The sequence below is a fragment of the Carlito syrichta genome, unplaced genomic scaffold (genome assembly GCF_000164805.1).
Source record: "Carlito syrichta isolate Samal-C Ts95f unplaced genomic scaffold, Tarsius_syrichta-2.0.1 Scaffold314328, whole genome shotgun sequence".
In the NCBI taxonomy this organism is placed as follows: Eukaryota; Metazoa; Chordata; class Mammalia; order Primates; family Tarsiidae; genus Carlito; species Carlito syrichta.
The window spans coordinates 235,918-251,727 of NW_007258424.1; the positions used below are offsets into that span (position 1 = coordinate 235,918).

General features: G+C 44.0%; 1 protein-coding gene and 1 pseudogene across 1 annotated transcript in view; both read left to right on the forward strand.

The window, feature by feature from the left end:
• The window catches only part of CREG2 (cellular repressor of E1A stimulated genes 2), a 66,071-nt gene that overhangs the window by 2,225 nt on the left and 48,036 nt on the right, over positions 1-15,810 (forward strand). Inside the window, exon 2 of the mRNA XM_021719223.1 lies at positions 639-808. Within this exon, the coding sequence (XP_021574898.1) occupies positions 639-808 (170 nt within the window). The remainder of the gene's footprint in view (positions 1-638; positions 809-15,810) is intronic.
• The window catches only part of LOC110596809, a 37,337-nt pseudogene continuing 29,470 nt past the window's right edge, over positions 7,944-15,810 (forward strand).

Here is a 15,810-nt window from a genome sequence, read left to right on the forward strand (position 1 = left end):
AAAAAAAAAAAAAAAAAAAAAATTGTATGTCATATTTCTGGGACTTCCTTTATGCTAAAAGTATAACAATATCCATGACTTGATGAATTATATAAAGAAATATTATCGATTACAATAAAAAATGCAGTTAAAAAATAAGGAAGTGATATAACCCTAAAGGAAACACTCTAGTAAGTTCCTGGAGTCCAAAGAACAAGCAAGATGCGAAAGACTCATCTCCCCAAAATTGCCAAAAACTATGGGAGGCAGGGAAGGCAGTGGGGCTTTAGGGGGCTGCTTACAACAAAGGTTTAGCACCCCCCCCATAAATTCCATTGCCCTTCCCCAAAATAACATTAAAATCAGTAAAGTGAGTGTGCTTGCTATGCACAGGCAGCTTCGAGAATAATCCTTTAGCCATCTCTTCCAAACAGAACACCACCGTTAAGCATCTATAGAGAAATGCTGGCACCATCTCTGGGTGAATTGGGTAGACTGGGGACCCCCTAGCCTCGATTTACTGCCTGTCAAAACTACTGTGGTGCCATGATTCCCACTAATTCCTGGTGCGGTATTTCCTGGCCAGAGACACAAGCTAAGCTCCCAGCTCAAGTCAAGCCACAGCTCTGCACTGACAAGGTCTTTGTGCTGTTTCTTAGATCCAAGGGTTGCCGTTTGGGAACTGCCTGCCCGTCAGCGACGGCCCCTTCAACAACAGCACTGGGATTCCTTTCTTCTACATGACAGCCAAAGACCTCGTGGTGGCCGATCTGATGAAGAACCCCATGGCCTCGCTGACGCTGCCGGAATCAGAAGGAGAGTTCTGCAGGTAGACAAGGGGTGGACCCCACCCGCACAGGTCCTGGGGAGTTTTTGACAGAGAGTCGGTGGAGGGGGGAGTTCTCGCTGGGTCACATGGCTTTGACAGAGCCCAGAGATGCAAACCGATGTTTTTGCCCTTGAAATCAGATACATTAGAGTTTCACCACTCACCAAGCAGTGTGATTTGTAGCAAGTATTTAACCTTCGTGAGCTTCTGTTTCTTCATCTGTAAAACGGGAATAATAGAGTTATTGCAAGTGTTGCAAATAGATGCCAAGTCCTTGCTCAATACTGAGGTGAGAAAGTGTCAGCGCTTGTCATTGTGGAAAAGGGAGAGGGTGGGTGGTGGTTGGTAGCGAAGGAGCCAGTGGTTTGTCTCCCTGGCATATGCAACACAGAGTCTATTTATTTATTATTTTTTCTATTTATTTCTATCCCCTCACCCCTGAGAGATGTGTGCATTAAAGAGCCAGCATTTCTTCGATGCACTTTTTCCAAAACTCTCTAAAGGAAAAATCTTATAACAGCATTTAGGCACAGATAGAACATTGATCCAGACACTTTTGTCTGAATTCAAAATGCAAAGCTTGAAGTCATATCCTGCAGGGGAGATTGCCTGCACCGAGGCCTGGGGTGGGTCTTTTAGCCTCTGGGGCTTCAGTCACTTCACCTGTAAATGAGTGATGCTTTAGAAAATCAATAGACACTCATTGTGAAAACTAGAATAAAAGTGAATTTGTATAATTCAAAAAAAGAAAAAAGAAAAGAAAATCAATAGGCTTCATTCTACCTCTGAAATTCTGTTACTCTTTAAGCACACATGGAAAACACGATAACCAAACCATGTCTTCTTTCTTACGGAGACTAATCAAAGCAACTATATGGTGTAAAGTGTGCCCTGGATAGGCCCTCCTCACTTCCTCTTGTTTTCCTCAGTCATGAGAGACTCAAGCAGAAACAGTTCAGCTGACCCCCTTACCCATCGGGTTATGGCAAGAAGCCAGGAAAAGACACATTTCCTTTTTCATGGAATATTCTCCCTATTCGTAGTCAGTCAAGCTTGCAACACTAGAAGTGTTTTCCCAGGATGCTTTTCCAAACTTCCCAGGTTTTCCTAATTCCCGGCATCCTAAAGATCCCAGACTCCACAACACACCTGCTCTGGGGACAGACAAGAGAATGCAGATCCAGAACAAAGTGGCAGCAACACTCCAGTTGTGAAAGCATCTGTCTTCTGCCAGGCTGTAGATAGACATTCGCAGGAACCGGGGATGGGATCAGTGAGAAACCCATAAAAGAGGTCCTCACAGGAGACGGGTCTCAGGGTGACTTCCTTCAGCTCCCAGGGAGGAAACAGATAATGTCAACCCCTGTGTGCGTGCTGGCTAACTGGATGAGCCAGCTCCTGGCTGGAGGTGACTACCCAGGACTGAGGGCATGAGCATCTCGGCATACCTGTAACTCTGGCCAGGGAGAGGAAGGATGAGATATACTCACTTGTACCCCTACATTTGGATATTCTTGTAAAGCTCTGTTTCTCAGAACTGTTACCCGCCCCGCCCCTCCCCCCCCCCACACTGTTTAAGCTTCGCCGGGCTGGGCGTGATGGCTCAAGCCTGTAATCTCAGCACTTTGGGAGGCCGAGGCAAGATGTTTGCCTGAGCTGAGGAGGTCGAGACCAGCCTGGGCAACTTGGTGAGACCTCATCTCTACAATAAAAAAAAGCAAAATAATAATAATAATAAGCTGGGCGTGGGAGCACGCGCCTGTAGTTCCAGCTACTTGGAAGGCTGAGGTGGAAGGATCCCCTGAGCCCAGCAGGTGGAGGCTGCGGTGACTGTGAGCGTGCCACTGCACTCCAGACTGGGTGACAGAGTGAGACTCCAACTCAAAAACAAGAAAGACAGATACCGGAGACCCAAATAAGCCAGCCAAGCAGGAATTTCCCAGGGCTACCAGAGCGTAGTGAGGCATCTGGTAGCAGAGTCCCTGCCTGCCCAGACAAGCACCTGTGTAGAATTTCAGAGGATGCCTGGCAAGGTGTCAGCAAGTGGCCTCCTCCTGCCTGACCCCTGAAGAGGTTGCTAGTGAGACCGGGGATCCTTGTCAAGTGCGTCAAAGCTTCAAAGCATTTCCCACAGGAGAGGGAGTGATTTTAAAAATGCCCATTTCTTATGATGGTGATGACAGGTCAAGGCCACCTGATCCTTTCACCTTCAGAAGGCAACGCGTCTCAAAAGTGGAAGTTGCTTTCATTCCATGAAGCAGCCATCCTTGTGAATTGAACATTTGCCCCAGCATTTTTATTGTCACGCATGGGTGCTTGCTGTGTGCTCATATTCCTCTGCTGGTCTGTGTATCTGGGGAGGACGTGGATCTTCCCTGTTTCATCCTAAGGGGGGAAGACAAAGCCAGACTAAGCCTTTCCGTGTGCTGCCTCCAGGGCCCCTATTGGCTTGGAGAGCCGTGTTGAGCTGAGGAGTCCTCAGAAGCTGAACCACAGCCACGTCCTGACAGGGAGGAAGCAGAAGGGCCACTGACCTCTGAGGAAGAAAAGAGGGTGTCTCCACCGCCACTTTCTGTGGCCCACTGGGCACCCCCGGGAGAGGGGACGTTCCAGCGGCAAGCCTGCCTCTGTATTTATCAAGGATAACCTCGGTTTCTGCAAACTCTGCACCAGCAGAATTCCACCTCCACCAAAGACACAGCCCAGAGCAGGACCTCCACCAAACTGGTGAGAACGACTCAAGCCCAAGGGTAGGAGGCTTGCAAGTCTGATCCTGCCATAAGAGCAGGCTGAACTGGCTCTCTGTGCTTGCAGAGAGCTCTTTGGTATACAAGGCAATTGCATATGTAATGTTTGTGTATTTAGTTAGCAGATACATAGATGATAGATTGGTGATAGATGATAGCTAGATGGATGATAGATAAATGATTGAAGAGGTAGATAGATGATAGATACCTAGATAGAGGATAGATATATCAATGATTGAAAATAGATCAATAATCTGATCGAAACACAAAGAGCATATTTTATTTTAACAATGCATTCATCAATTATGAGTCAGAGGGAAATTTTGAACTGTGTGGGTCCTATATATCAATCCTGATACATCTGAGGTGATAAGTATATCGCAGCACAAAAGCAAAGGCCTCAATCATGGAAAAACAGGCTTTCACGAGCGAGTTAGAAAGATGTCTTTGGCAGTGTTGTCTCACCAGTCCTGTAGTTCTCATTTATTCCTCTTCCTTTCTGCCCCCCAGGATGCCTGATGGACCTTACCCTCTCCTCCCCTTCTCAAGTGCATTTATCTAGTCTCTCTTCTCCCGAGTGTCTGGTTAATCTGGTTGATCTTGTCGCATAGTATAATGTCAGGTGTATAGTAGGTGTTCAATAAATGTTTGCTTAATTGAGGCGAACTAAAGAAAATAGATTGATGAAAGATAGATGGATGACAGATATATGATAAATAATAGATAGCTAGACAGCTAATAGACAGATGATTGAAAATAGATTGATGATAGTTGATACAGATGGCTAGACGATAGATTGATTATAGATAGATGGTTGATAGATATATGATAGATGATGGCTAGACAGATGATAGGTGAATAATTGAATATAGACTGATGGTAGATTAGAGAGTTGATATAGACAGATGATGATAAGTTGATTATAGATAGATGATTGATAGCTAGCTGATAGATAGACAGATAGATGATAGATTCTTTCACACATTCAACAATTGTCTCCTCTAAGAATATATATTACGGTTGTCCCTCTTGAACTCCTTAATCTACTCTACCACCTTGAATTCATCCTCAATCCAGCAGCTGGGGTCATCTTGAAAATCCCGGTCAGATCCTGGCATTCCTCTGCTAAAACCCCATCAGGAAGAGAAATAATAAACCTTATTATGGCCTAGGAGGCCCCGCATGGCCAGACGGCTGCCTCTATCTCAGAACAGAAAACAGTGTCTGTCCTTTGCCGATCGACTTAGTATTTGATGATAACTAGTTTTAGCAGATTAAAAGCATTAACCTGATAGCTTGTTGCAGTCAAAGCTAGTATATATGCTTTGGCACGTAGCTAAGAAGGGCTTTTCCCTTGGTGACCCCCACACGTAGGCTGACATATCATGTCACTCAAAAATGATATTTAGGCCCTTTAACTGGCCTGAGTATTAAATATAAAGTTAGATCTGAATTGAAATTGGTGAAAGACACTGAGTCATGGGAAATTTAATGAAGAAAACACACAGCAGATGTAATGTTCTTTCCTGAAGCTGGGAAAAGCCCGTATCTTGAGAATGATGAAAGGAACAAACATCTTTTCCCATTTTACAGACTAATAGAGGCCTTAAAGAACTTGTAAATGAAGCTGTAAAGGCCAGCCTGGGATACTCCACCCTACCTAGTTAGGAATTTTCCCCAAGACCTTTCATCACCCTAATCCACTGCTCTCCGGACTTTCCCTAAAATGTTACAGTAGAGTTACTCGATTTAACCAATCCCAGTTGTCCTGACCCCTGTCCAGACCATAATGAATTGGGTGCTATCACCCAGCCCTTCTTTCTGGAGGTGGTAATTTGGAAAATGAATCTGACCAAATCACAAGTAGGATCTGACTTTCAGTGCATACCAGAAAAGGACTAGGTTGATGGATTCTATGGGGCAAAGTTCCTGGACTAGAATGAAATATCCTACGTATTCAGCATTTTCCCACTGGAGAGGAGAGAGGAGGGTTATTCAAGGGTTCTCTGGCTCCCTGGTTGACTGGAGGGAGGATACTCCAAGAGTCATAAGGATAGAGTAGGTGAGCACAGCCATCTAGATTGACATACATTTTATACAGATTGCACGTAGGCTGTTAGAAAGTATGGACTCTTGCAAATTTAGAGTAGAAGAGTGTCTTTGAACTGCTTGGAAGGCAGAGAGGAAAGGGACACATTAATGACCTTGACAGCTTTATCTTTTCCCCAGCACAAGGTCTGGAAGATCTTAGGGGAGGAGGGTTCACAGTTTTAAGGAGTTCCAGGGTGATTCTGACACTACTTTAAGGATAATAAGGACGTTAGGGTAGGTCTTGAATGCATTCCGGAGTTTCCAGGATAGCCTGCTAAGAACTGTGATTTAGCCCCGGGATAGCTCGTGTTATTTGTAAAATGAAGTCAAGATTGCAGTCTAGCAGAAAGGCAAATCCTGCATGATTTCACTTTTATGCGGAATGTAAAGAATTTAAGCTCATAGAAGAGAGAGTGGAAGGGTGGTTCCTAGAGACTGAGGAGGAGGGAAAATGGGGGGAAGTAGGGTACAAACTTTCAGTTATAGGATGTTCAAGTTCTGGGACTCCATGGTACAGCATGATTGGCAATTGATGAGTTAATTAATTTGATTGTGTCTTCATTGCATGGTGTATAACATATGTCAGATCATCACATTGTACACCTCGAATGTATTCAATCATTATTTGCCTATTAAATTAAAATTTAAAATTAAAGATTACAGTTTTAAAAACATAGAAAGGGAGGTGGTTTTTCCACTTGTCAGAGGTCACGCCCATCCAAACCAGAACCTACAAATATGTCTTGCCTAATAATTGTTAGTTTATTTAAAGTCTATTTTATCCAGTTATTCTGTTTGTTCCTGGGTGCCGTGATGTCTTCTTTTAATTCATGGGATGAATTATGATAAAAGTCTATTTTCTAGCTCAGGTCAAGATGGAAAATTGAGAATAAGATTCCAGTTAAAAAGATTCACTGGCAATCAGCAACCCATCTTCTCTTCATTCTCCTCAAAACACATGAACAGATGCTCCTGGGACTCAGTGAATTTATGCTCAGACTAGAGACTGAGCATAAAATTCAGTAAATGAAAACTCAGTAAATATTGGTTGACAAAGAAAGGCCACCCAGGAAATGTATCTTCTTTGGCAACATCTTCCCTTACTGAGCATGCAGACTTGAACACCATGGGTCTTATATTTGCATCTTCTTAGTGAGTCAAGGCAGCAAGCCCTCAGGACCGGGGAGGACTCTTCTGTGAAACAATATTCTGCTTGAACATTCTGGATCAATTTTCATTTTGAAGATCAGGATATAAATGAAACCAAGAGAGGTTTATCAGATCCTTTTCCTATAATAAATTGTGAGTTCAGATTGCTGGTCCAGTGCCGCAGATATGCAAAGAATTGCACAGAAATTTGATTAGGAAAGATAGTTTATTTAGATAATAGATTAGAGAGAGAGTGTGTGTGGATCTCTCTCTCCAAGACTGGAGATGGGACAAGAGCTTACAGAAAGCATGGCGATGAGTGCTAGAGACTAGGGTTTTTTTAAATTTCGGGGGTGAGAGGGCAAATATTCACAGAAGCTGATGTCAAGGTGACAGGGTCTATCTCCCGCATCTCTGATGACCAAACAGATGGGTGAGTCACATAGATGAGAAGGGTAGGGCCGGTAGCTGAAAGACAAATTCTTGGGAAATGTTCATCTCAATGTCCTGTGACATGCCCAGGGTTCCAGGAAAGGCTTATCGTCATGTATGGGCTCAAAGAGACCAGAGAAACTCCGTTTTGGGCTCTGCCCTTTCATAAATGAAAAAAATTTAATGGATATTTGGACAAATACTAGTTTCCTATGTAGACTTATTTGATTATTAAGAAAGGAGGATCCGAAAGTCCTTTTCCTCTCTTCCTCAAAGGCTTTCATGAAAGATCGTCATGGCTGTTACCATAGGTCACAATCCCTGTTATTCTCCAAGTTGAAGGCATCCCTGCCTAACAATGACCAGCGGCTCTTGTCAGACTCCTTAAATGACCAGGCTTCAGTGTGGATTCGCGTCCGAGTAGATGCTGAGGTTCTAGTTTGCAAAGGAATCTAGTTTCTGAAGGGGAGGTACCAGACCGTGAACGGATTGAAGCCCGGTGGGCATAAGAGATCTAGAATAGGGGCCTGCCAGAAATGCCCGTCCCTCGGAATGACTGACTTGCAGGGGTGCGTGCTGCAGAGACAATTCAGCCCTGAGGAACCACACTTCAGAGAGGCACTGCTCACACTAGAGCTACTGGGACTCTTTGCTCAGGCATAGCTGTAATTCCTGCCCTGTCCTCTAAGCAGCACCCTGCATGCTTCAGGCACGTTATGGCGAAGAGATGCTCCCTCAGTGAAACCAGGTAACTGAGGGGGAGGGTGTTGCTGGAAGGGCTGACCTGCTTTGATGCCGCGGATGCAGCATAAATCCTTAGTGAGCACAAACAAATCAGTCTGCACCGAGTTTAATCATTTCTTCCTGTGACGAGGGGATTCTGGGAATGTAAATGTCCGCAGCCACTCCTCACCCAGGCTGCATCTTTGTAACTATTCTCCTAGGAAGAAAATGTTCAACAATAGACGAAAACCTCAATTCAGCCCAATTCCAAATGCAGGCGCAGGGATTTGTTTCCCTAGAACTGTGTCTGGAAGGCCCTCGATTTGTTCTGTCGCTTTCTAGACGAGCTGAATCAAGTGAATGCAGGGGATAAGAACATGCTTACAGCAGTCTGCTTACCAACAGCCAAGATGTGTCTGTCTGGAGTCTGTGTCTACCTGAGACGTGATGTGCATTTCAAAATCCAGGGCCCGGCCTTCGTCAGATACAGAAACTGAATCCAATTTCTCTTCACCGAATCTTGTTCATTTCCCTCGAAGGCAACTTATAAATACCCTCAGTAAATAGTTCTCAGTTTGGTGTCATTTTACCCCTTCTCTTCCTTTGCCCATACATTCCTGTGTTCCTGGATTTAACGCTAGCCTGAGTCGTTTTTAAAAGATCCGTCTCGGAGGAGTCGGAGGACTCTGCAAAGAGAAGCTAGACAAGCAAGTGTTCATGTTCTCTTTCATCTTCTGCTCGCTTCTGAGGTCATATCTCATACCAAACTGTAGCCACTTTTCTCTCCCTCATTTTATTTCAGCCCCGTGAGATTTTGTCCCCATGGTTCCTGTCCATTGCATGAATGCACTAATGATTCCAGTTCCTTTGTCCCTACACTACCTTTCCTCCACCATCTGACTGCCTGCTTGCATCCAGTTACAAATGTCTTACTCACCTGTTAGACATGACTCTACTTCTTAAGCACAGGTGATATGAATAAGTGATGAGGTTGTAACTCCTGTAAAAATACATCCTTCAGAAAGCTTTCAGGACTGCTAGATAGATACAAGAGTTTTATTGCAAGGCCCCCAGGCCCTGGCAATCATTAATCTACTTTCTGTCTCTATGAATTTACCCATGCTGAACATTTCACACAAATGGAATTTATACAGCATGTGGCTTTTTTGTGACTGACTTCTTTCCCTTAGCGTGATATTTTCAATAATTCATCATGTTGTCGCATGTATCAATAACCCATTCCTTTTTCTGACTAAATGATATTCCCCTGTATAAATATACCACATTTTACTTACCCATTTTCATTTACCCATTTGCCATCAGTTGGGCATTTGTTTCCATGTTTTGACTATCATATATCAATAATACTGCTATGTACAAGTTTTCGTACAGGCATATATTTTCATGTCTCTTTGGCATATACCTGGGAGTGGAATTGCTAACTCTGTGTTTAACTTTTTGAGGAACTGCCCAGCTGGTTTCCTAAGTGGCTGCAACATTTTACATCCCCACTAGCTGTTGGGGTCCAGCCCGACCTGAGGGGAGTTGGACCTGCTCCAGGGAATCAGGACGGTGAGAAGAAACCACTCGGAGGCAGTTCTTCTGGGATCAGTCTGATCAGGACTGAGTCCAATTTTATTCAAACTTTTTCCGGCTTATATACCATTTTCTATAACCTCCAGCAGTATGACAAATACCTGCTGGGGGCTTACAGGTCTCATGATGCATAACGTACTTCACAAAAGATTTTTGCTTAAGGTAACAATTAACAATCAAAATTCCATGATGCATATCATGCTTCACAAAGCTTACATCAAGATAAGAAGTGTATGATTTCAGTAATAGTTTTGCTAACTGTTTTCTATAATATCTAATGATTAATCTGTATATTATAAGCTATTCTTATTTTTACCTGATGTAAAATTTCCTATTAATTTTCCATGATTTAACAAAACACTCAAAATCTATACTATTTATTTTAATGTCCAGCAGTAAAAAATATTTCTGTCAGGGACACTGGTGCCAGAGCCCTCTATGAAATGCTAAATAGTGAGAAGCAGAGAACGCTAACCACAGTGTTTGACAAACCCAATGTGTACTTTACCACTGAAGTCTGCCGGACACTGAAGTCGATGCCTCAAAGCAGAAATCCAAAGTGCAGAAGTATATCCAATAATAAGTGAAAGCACTAAGGAATCACACTCCAACAGACCTGTGACTGGGTTTTATCACTACCATACACAGGCATATTAGAGGGCAAATTTCAAGCAGAAGGAGGTGAAGTAGCAAGCACAAGTTCACATAATGTTATATATGGATAACTGAACTATGTATATATATTTCTAAACTTTCTGATAGAAAATTTCTGGTCTAAGTGAATAAATCAAATAGTGGTTGTCACACCTTTGGACGAGAAAAGGCACAGTTGCCATGACGATGGCCGGGGGCAGAGGCAGACTAAGAGTTTTGGCACATAATGAAACTAAGAACATTCTGCCTGGCTAGAGGCAGGAAAACAAAACTATTAAAACAGTTTTGGTTGCTAATCTTTAGCTATCGGGAGAAACTGCTTACAGAGGGCTTACAAGAACAAAGGCTGTATGGTTACTTCTGAAAAACAGAGACTTAAGAATGGCTCAGAGAGTCAGAGAAAAATGAAAACTTAAAGCACAGAATGTTTTTCTGCTGTAAGGCTTTACCTAAAATTTTAGCCTAACTGGTTAAAAGGTTTACTTTCAAATAATATAAGCTTTTATGTCACATATACAAACTGGTCACTATTCATATACCAACACTATAGGTGTCACTGATGCTTTTGTGTCAGAAGCAGATCTCCATCATGGGCCTTCATAGGCCTCAACTGTATAGCCGTAGATGTTGGCTCCCAACAACTAGCAATGTATAAGGGTTCTGAGTTTTGCACATCCTCACTAGGGCTTGTTATCGACTGTCTTTTTTTGGATAGCAGTCCTGGGGGGAGTGAAGTAATATCTCATTGTGGTTTTGATTTGCATTTCCCTCAAGACTAATGATGTTGAGCATCCTTTTGTGTGCTTATTGGTCATTTGTATGTCTTTTAGAGAACTGTCTATTCAAATCATGTATCCATTTTAAAATTTGGTTATTTATCTTTTTATTATTGGGCTATAAGTGTTCTTTATATATACTAGCTGAGACCCTTTTCAAATATATAATTTCCAAATATATTTTTCATGTTTTTTAAATCTAGTTTTCTCTTTTTTTGTCTTGGAAGAAACAGAAAAACTTCTAAAGATTTAATATGGACATTGCCATTGTACATGTCCATTTGCTTCCCCCATCAGATAGGCAAGTAACTGCAATAACATTTCTGAGATAATGCAGACATGTGACTAAATTATCTAGTCCGTAGAAATGGTAAGAAAATGTCTGACCACGAAAAAGTGTTTTTAATTCATTGAATTACAAAGGAAGAGGGAAAGCCTTACTCCAAAAAAGTAAACACAAGGTAGGGAGAAATTGATAATAAATTCAATTAAACTTGAATTAAGCTTACTGTGTACAAAGCAACATATTAAATATTGTGATGGACCGAGCACAGTGGCTTGCGCCTGTAATCCTGGCACTTTGGGAGATGGAGATGGGAGGATCGCTTGAGCTCAGGAATTCAAGACCAGCTTGAATTCAAGACCAGCTTAGGCAACATATCAAGACCTTGTCTGTACAAAATATAAAAAAGACCTAGCTGAGTGTGGTGGCACATGCCTATAGTCCCAGCTACTAGGGAGGCTGACTCAGGAGGATCATTTGAGCCCAGAAGTTGGAGACTTCAGTAAGACATGATCATGCTACAACACTCCAGCCTAGCCATCAGAGTGAGACCCTGACTTAAAAATAAATAAATATCATGATGAAAATAAGAATTGCTTTTCCTTTGTTAACGACAGCAAGTTCAGCTGCTCGTTGCTTGCAGGCTGAAATGAACAAGAACGAGATGTAACGACAGGAAGGTGATTTCATTCCAAAAGCCAGCAATTGGGGAAATAGACAAACTCACGTCTCAATAAACCATTTCAGGATTTTGGGCTGAGGGTAAGGGTTTAAGATGGGAAACTTGGGCCCGGTGTGGTGGCCCACACCTATAATCCCAGCACTTTGGGAGGCCAAGGTGAGAGGATTGCCTGAGCCCACAGGTGTGAGATCAGCCTGGGCAACTTGGCCAGACCTCATCTCTACAATAAATTTAAAAATTAGCTGGGCATGGTGGCATGCGCTTCCAAGTAGTAGTTCCAACTACTTGGAAGACTGAGGTGGAAGGATTGTCTGAGCCCAGCAGCTGGAGGCTGCAGTGGCCATGAGCATACCACTGTACTCCAGCCTGGGAAACAGAGTAAAACTCCGACTCAGAAAAAAATGATGGAAAACTGGGTGTGGCCAACATGCGGGGGTGATAATGGGTGTCAGTCTGCATGACTTGTTCTGCAGACTATCTCCAGTCATTTTCTGTTGGGAGTTTGACTGACATCTTGACTGACACTGGGTGTTAGGCCAATTGACCATGAATTCCCTCAGGTGGGAAGGCTTCACAACAAAAGATCGGGCCTAGTTTGTTCTGATAGTGGCTTCCAGAATTCTCAGGGGCCTGGTCTGACAGTATCCTGATTGTGGCCGGTTGTAGATGAACTGTCTCCAGGTTCTCCCTAAGCAGAGAGAATTTCGCAGCCCGGCCTTCGTGTCTGGCTTGCTTTAAAATTAGCCCTTGGAATTTCTAAGAAAGTATAGCGTTGGGTAAACATTTCAGTGTGTGGAAGAGCCTAGAGGGAGGAGAGGGGGGAAGGAAAAAAAAATGTATAAAGTACAACTTTAAAGCTAGAGCTACCAGCTCTAGGTTATTTATCTTTTTATTATTGAGTTAGGGTTCTTTATCTCTCCTAAATAGGACCCTTTTCAAATATATGAGTTGCAAATATTTTTCTCATTTTTTTAAACCTAGTTTTCTCTTGTTTTGTTTTGGAAGAAGCAGAAAGACGACTAAGGATTTCATATTGGCATTCCACTATGTCCTTTACCTCCATAGACTGGACCTTCCCCATCAGACAGGCAAATAATTGAAATAACACTTCTGTTATTTCTGTAAAAGAAGAGTGTTTATCATTCACTTCAAGGCTAAAATCCTTGGTTACACCTTCATGATATTTCTTGAGCACTTATTATATTTCCGGTATGCATAGATAAGACTTAAGACACAGGCTCTTCCCAGTCATTTGAATCAAGACAGTGAGATCTAACACATGACCTCATATATAAAGTCCCCTCACAGTCAAAACCAAGCCTCTCCACCACTAGAGGAGATGAGTAGAATTCCACGGGGTGGCTGTGATGTCCCCCATCTTGGCATCTTCACTTCCCATCTATGTGTCTGTCCATCCATCTACCCATCATTTCCAGTTCATCCAACTCAACCTGACCTGTCCTTCAGAAACAGAACACAAGCCGGGCTCGGTGGCTCAGCCTGTAATCCCGCGCCTTTGGGAGGCTGAGGTGAGTGAATTGCCTGAGCCCGCGGGTTCGAGACCCGCCTGGGCAGGCGAGACCTCATCTACAATAAATCAAAATTCAGCCGGGCGTGGTAGCGCGTGCCTGTAATTCCAGCTACTCGGAAGGCTGAGGCAGAAGGATGGCCAGAGCCCAGCAGGTCGAGGCTGCGGTGGCCGGGAGCGGCCACTGCACTCCAGTCTGGGCGACGGAGTGAAACTCCAACTAAAAATAAAAAAATTAAAATTAAAAATTAAAAAAAAAAGAAATAGAACACTAACCTCCTTAGTGTTTCTTACTTTCTTTACCTCTTTCTTCTCATCTAAAGCTTCCCTAGGGTTTTTTCTTTCCCCTGACTTTCTGTTTTCACCAGTGAGGATGCCTGTGACTGTCCAGTCCAAGACCTGCTCTCTCTCTGAAAACCCCACACCCCTCCCAGGTTTGCCAGGACAGCCTTGCGACTTTGGTTTGCACACCCACTTCCTCTCTGCCCTTTTATTCTTGAGGTCTCTGCAGCACGGACAGAGCTAAGGCCAGCTGGGGCTGCTGGCTAACGTGACCCTAGAAGTGCAAAACTCTCCCTGTAAAATGGAACAAAACTCCAGTGCCCTTAGAAGTATTATGGCCTGGATGGGCCCTGGCCATCCACTCCCATCTTTCATTGCACATACTAGGAGACTGAGGGACTGCGAACTGCGAGACGGAAAGATGAATATTGCAGTCTGTAGTCTCCATAACGATACCCTGCTCTCTACTGTGCGATCTCTACAAATGGCTCCAGTCCTGACTCAGCCTCCCAATACTTCTGGCTTCTGCTATCCTTGCAGCTACCTTCTTTTCTTTTTCAGCGCACCACACATTCAAATGACAGGCAGTTTCCCTTTTCTGATTCATCTCTTGAGGCACATCTCTAAGCAAGATGAATAGCAGGTTTTTGGAAAGGACAGTTGAATATTCAGTGCTAGAACGGCATCATTGCACAACACATATGTTACGTATTAGACTAGAGGGATGACTCCTGGACCCATCTGATCAGAGAGCAGCGTTGCAGCAAGACCTGGAGTGACCCTGACGCCTGCAGCCCCAGCTGGCTGCTAGCTCTGAGCCTAGTAAGGAAAAAGGCAAAGCACACCCTGAGGTTTCCTCTGGTCTATTTCGCCTCTGACATCTGTCAGCCAAGCTGAGGCAGGGGAATCCAGGGGTGGCTCTAAGAAGCATAGGTAAGCCAGGCTCGGTGGCTCAGCCTGTAATCCCGCACCTTGGAAGGCTGAGGTGAGTGGATTGCCTGAGCCCGCGGGATCGAGACCCACCTGGGCAACTTGGCGAGACCGCATCTCTACGATAAATCAAAAACCAGCCGGGCGTGGTAGCGCGCACCTGTTGATCCAGCTACTTGGAAGGCTGAGGCGGAAGGATCGCCGGAGCCCAGGAGGTCGAGGCTGCGGTGGCCGGGAGTGGCTACTGCACTCCAGTCTGGGTGACAGAGCGAGACTCCAACTCAAAAAAAAAAAAAGAAGCATGGGTAGCCAGGGCTGAGAGCGATAGACAGGTCCCAGCGGTGTCTATGGAATGGCAGAGGAAGCTCGGAAGGAAATCTCAGAAGTGGTTTCAGGGTGGCATCCAATCAGAGCTCAGCGTAGCAGCAAGACCTTCAGAGGACCCTAGAGTGACTCTGAAGCCTGCAGCCCCAACCGACTGCTAGCTCTGAGCCTAGGAACATGACTAAGACTAGCCCGACCCCATAGGACTTGATTATAGAACCATCTCAAGGGCCACAGTGTGACTAAACCATGCTCAGAAGCAGCAGAGATCAGGAAAGCCACCTGATTTGCTTGAAAGTGCCAATTTCTGGGCTCCAGCAGTCTCTGAAGATAAGGGATCTGCATTTCCAAGGAGCAGCCAGGGAACCCTTGATACACACTTAAATATGAGAATCACTACATCAGAGAGCTTCTGACTTGAGGTTCATTCAGTTGAATCCTATGCCCTCCAATTAATATCTGCCTGGCTTTGAGCAACTTACTAACCTACCTGCGTTTCAATTTCCTTACCCCTAAAATGGAAATGATAGTACCTGTAAGTTTGCTGTGGGAATGAAATTGTTCAATATGTGTGAAGTTTCGAGCATATGCTCGGTACTCATAAATGGTAGCTATGTTCATTAACAGGTGTTTCTTGTGTGTACGATCAAGAAACGGGAAAAAAGAGATGGAAATCAATAGTACACTATGTACACTGTGTTCCTCCTATGTTTAATGGGAGGTAGGAGCTGGGCTCCGTGGCTCGGCCTGTAATCCCGCGCCTTGGGAGGCTGAGGTGAGTGAATTGCCTGAGCCCGCGGGTTCG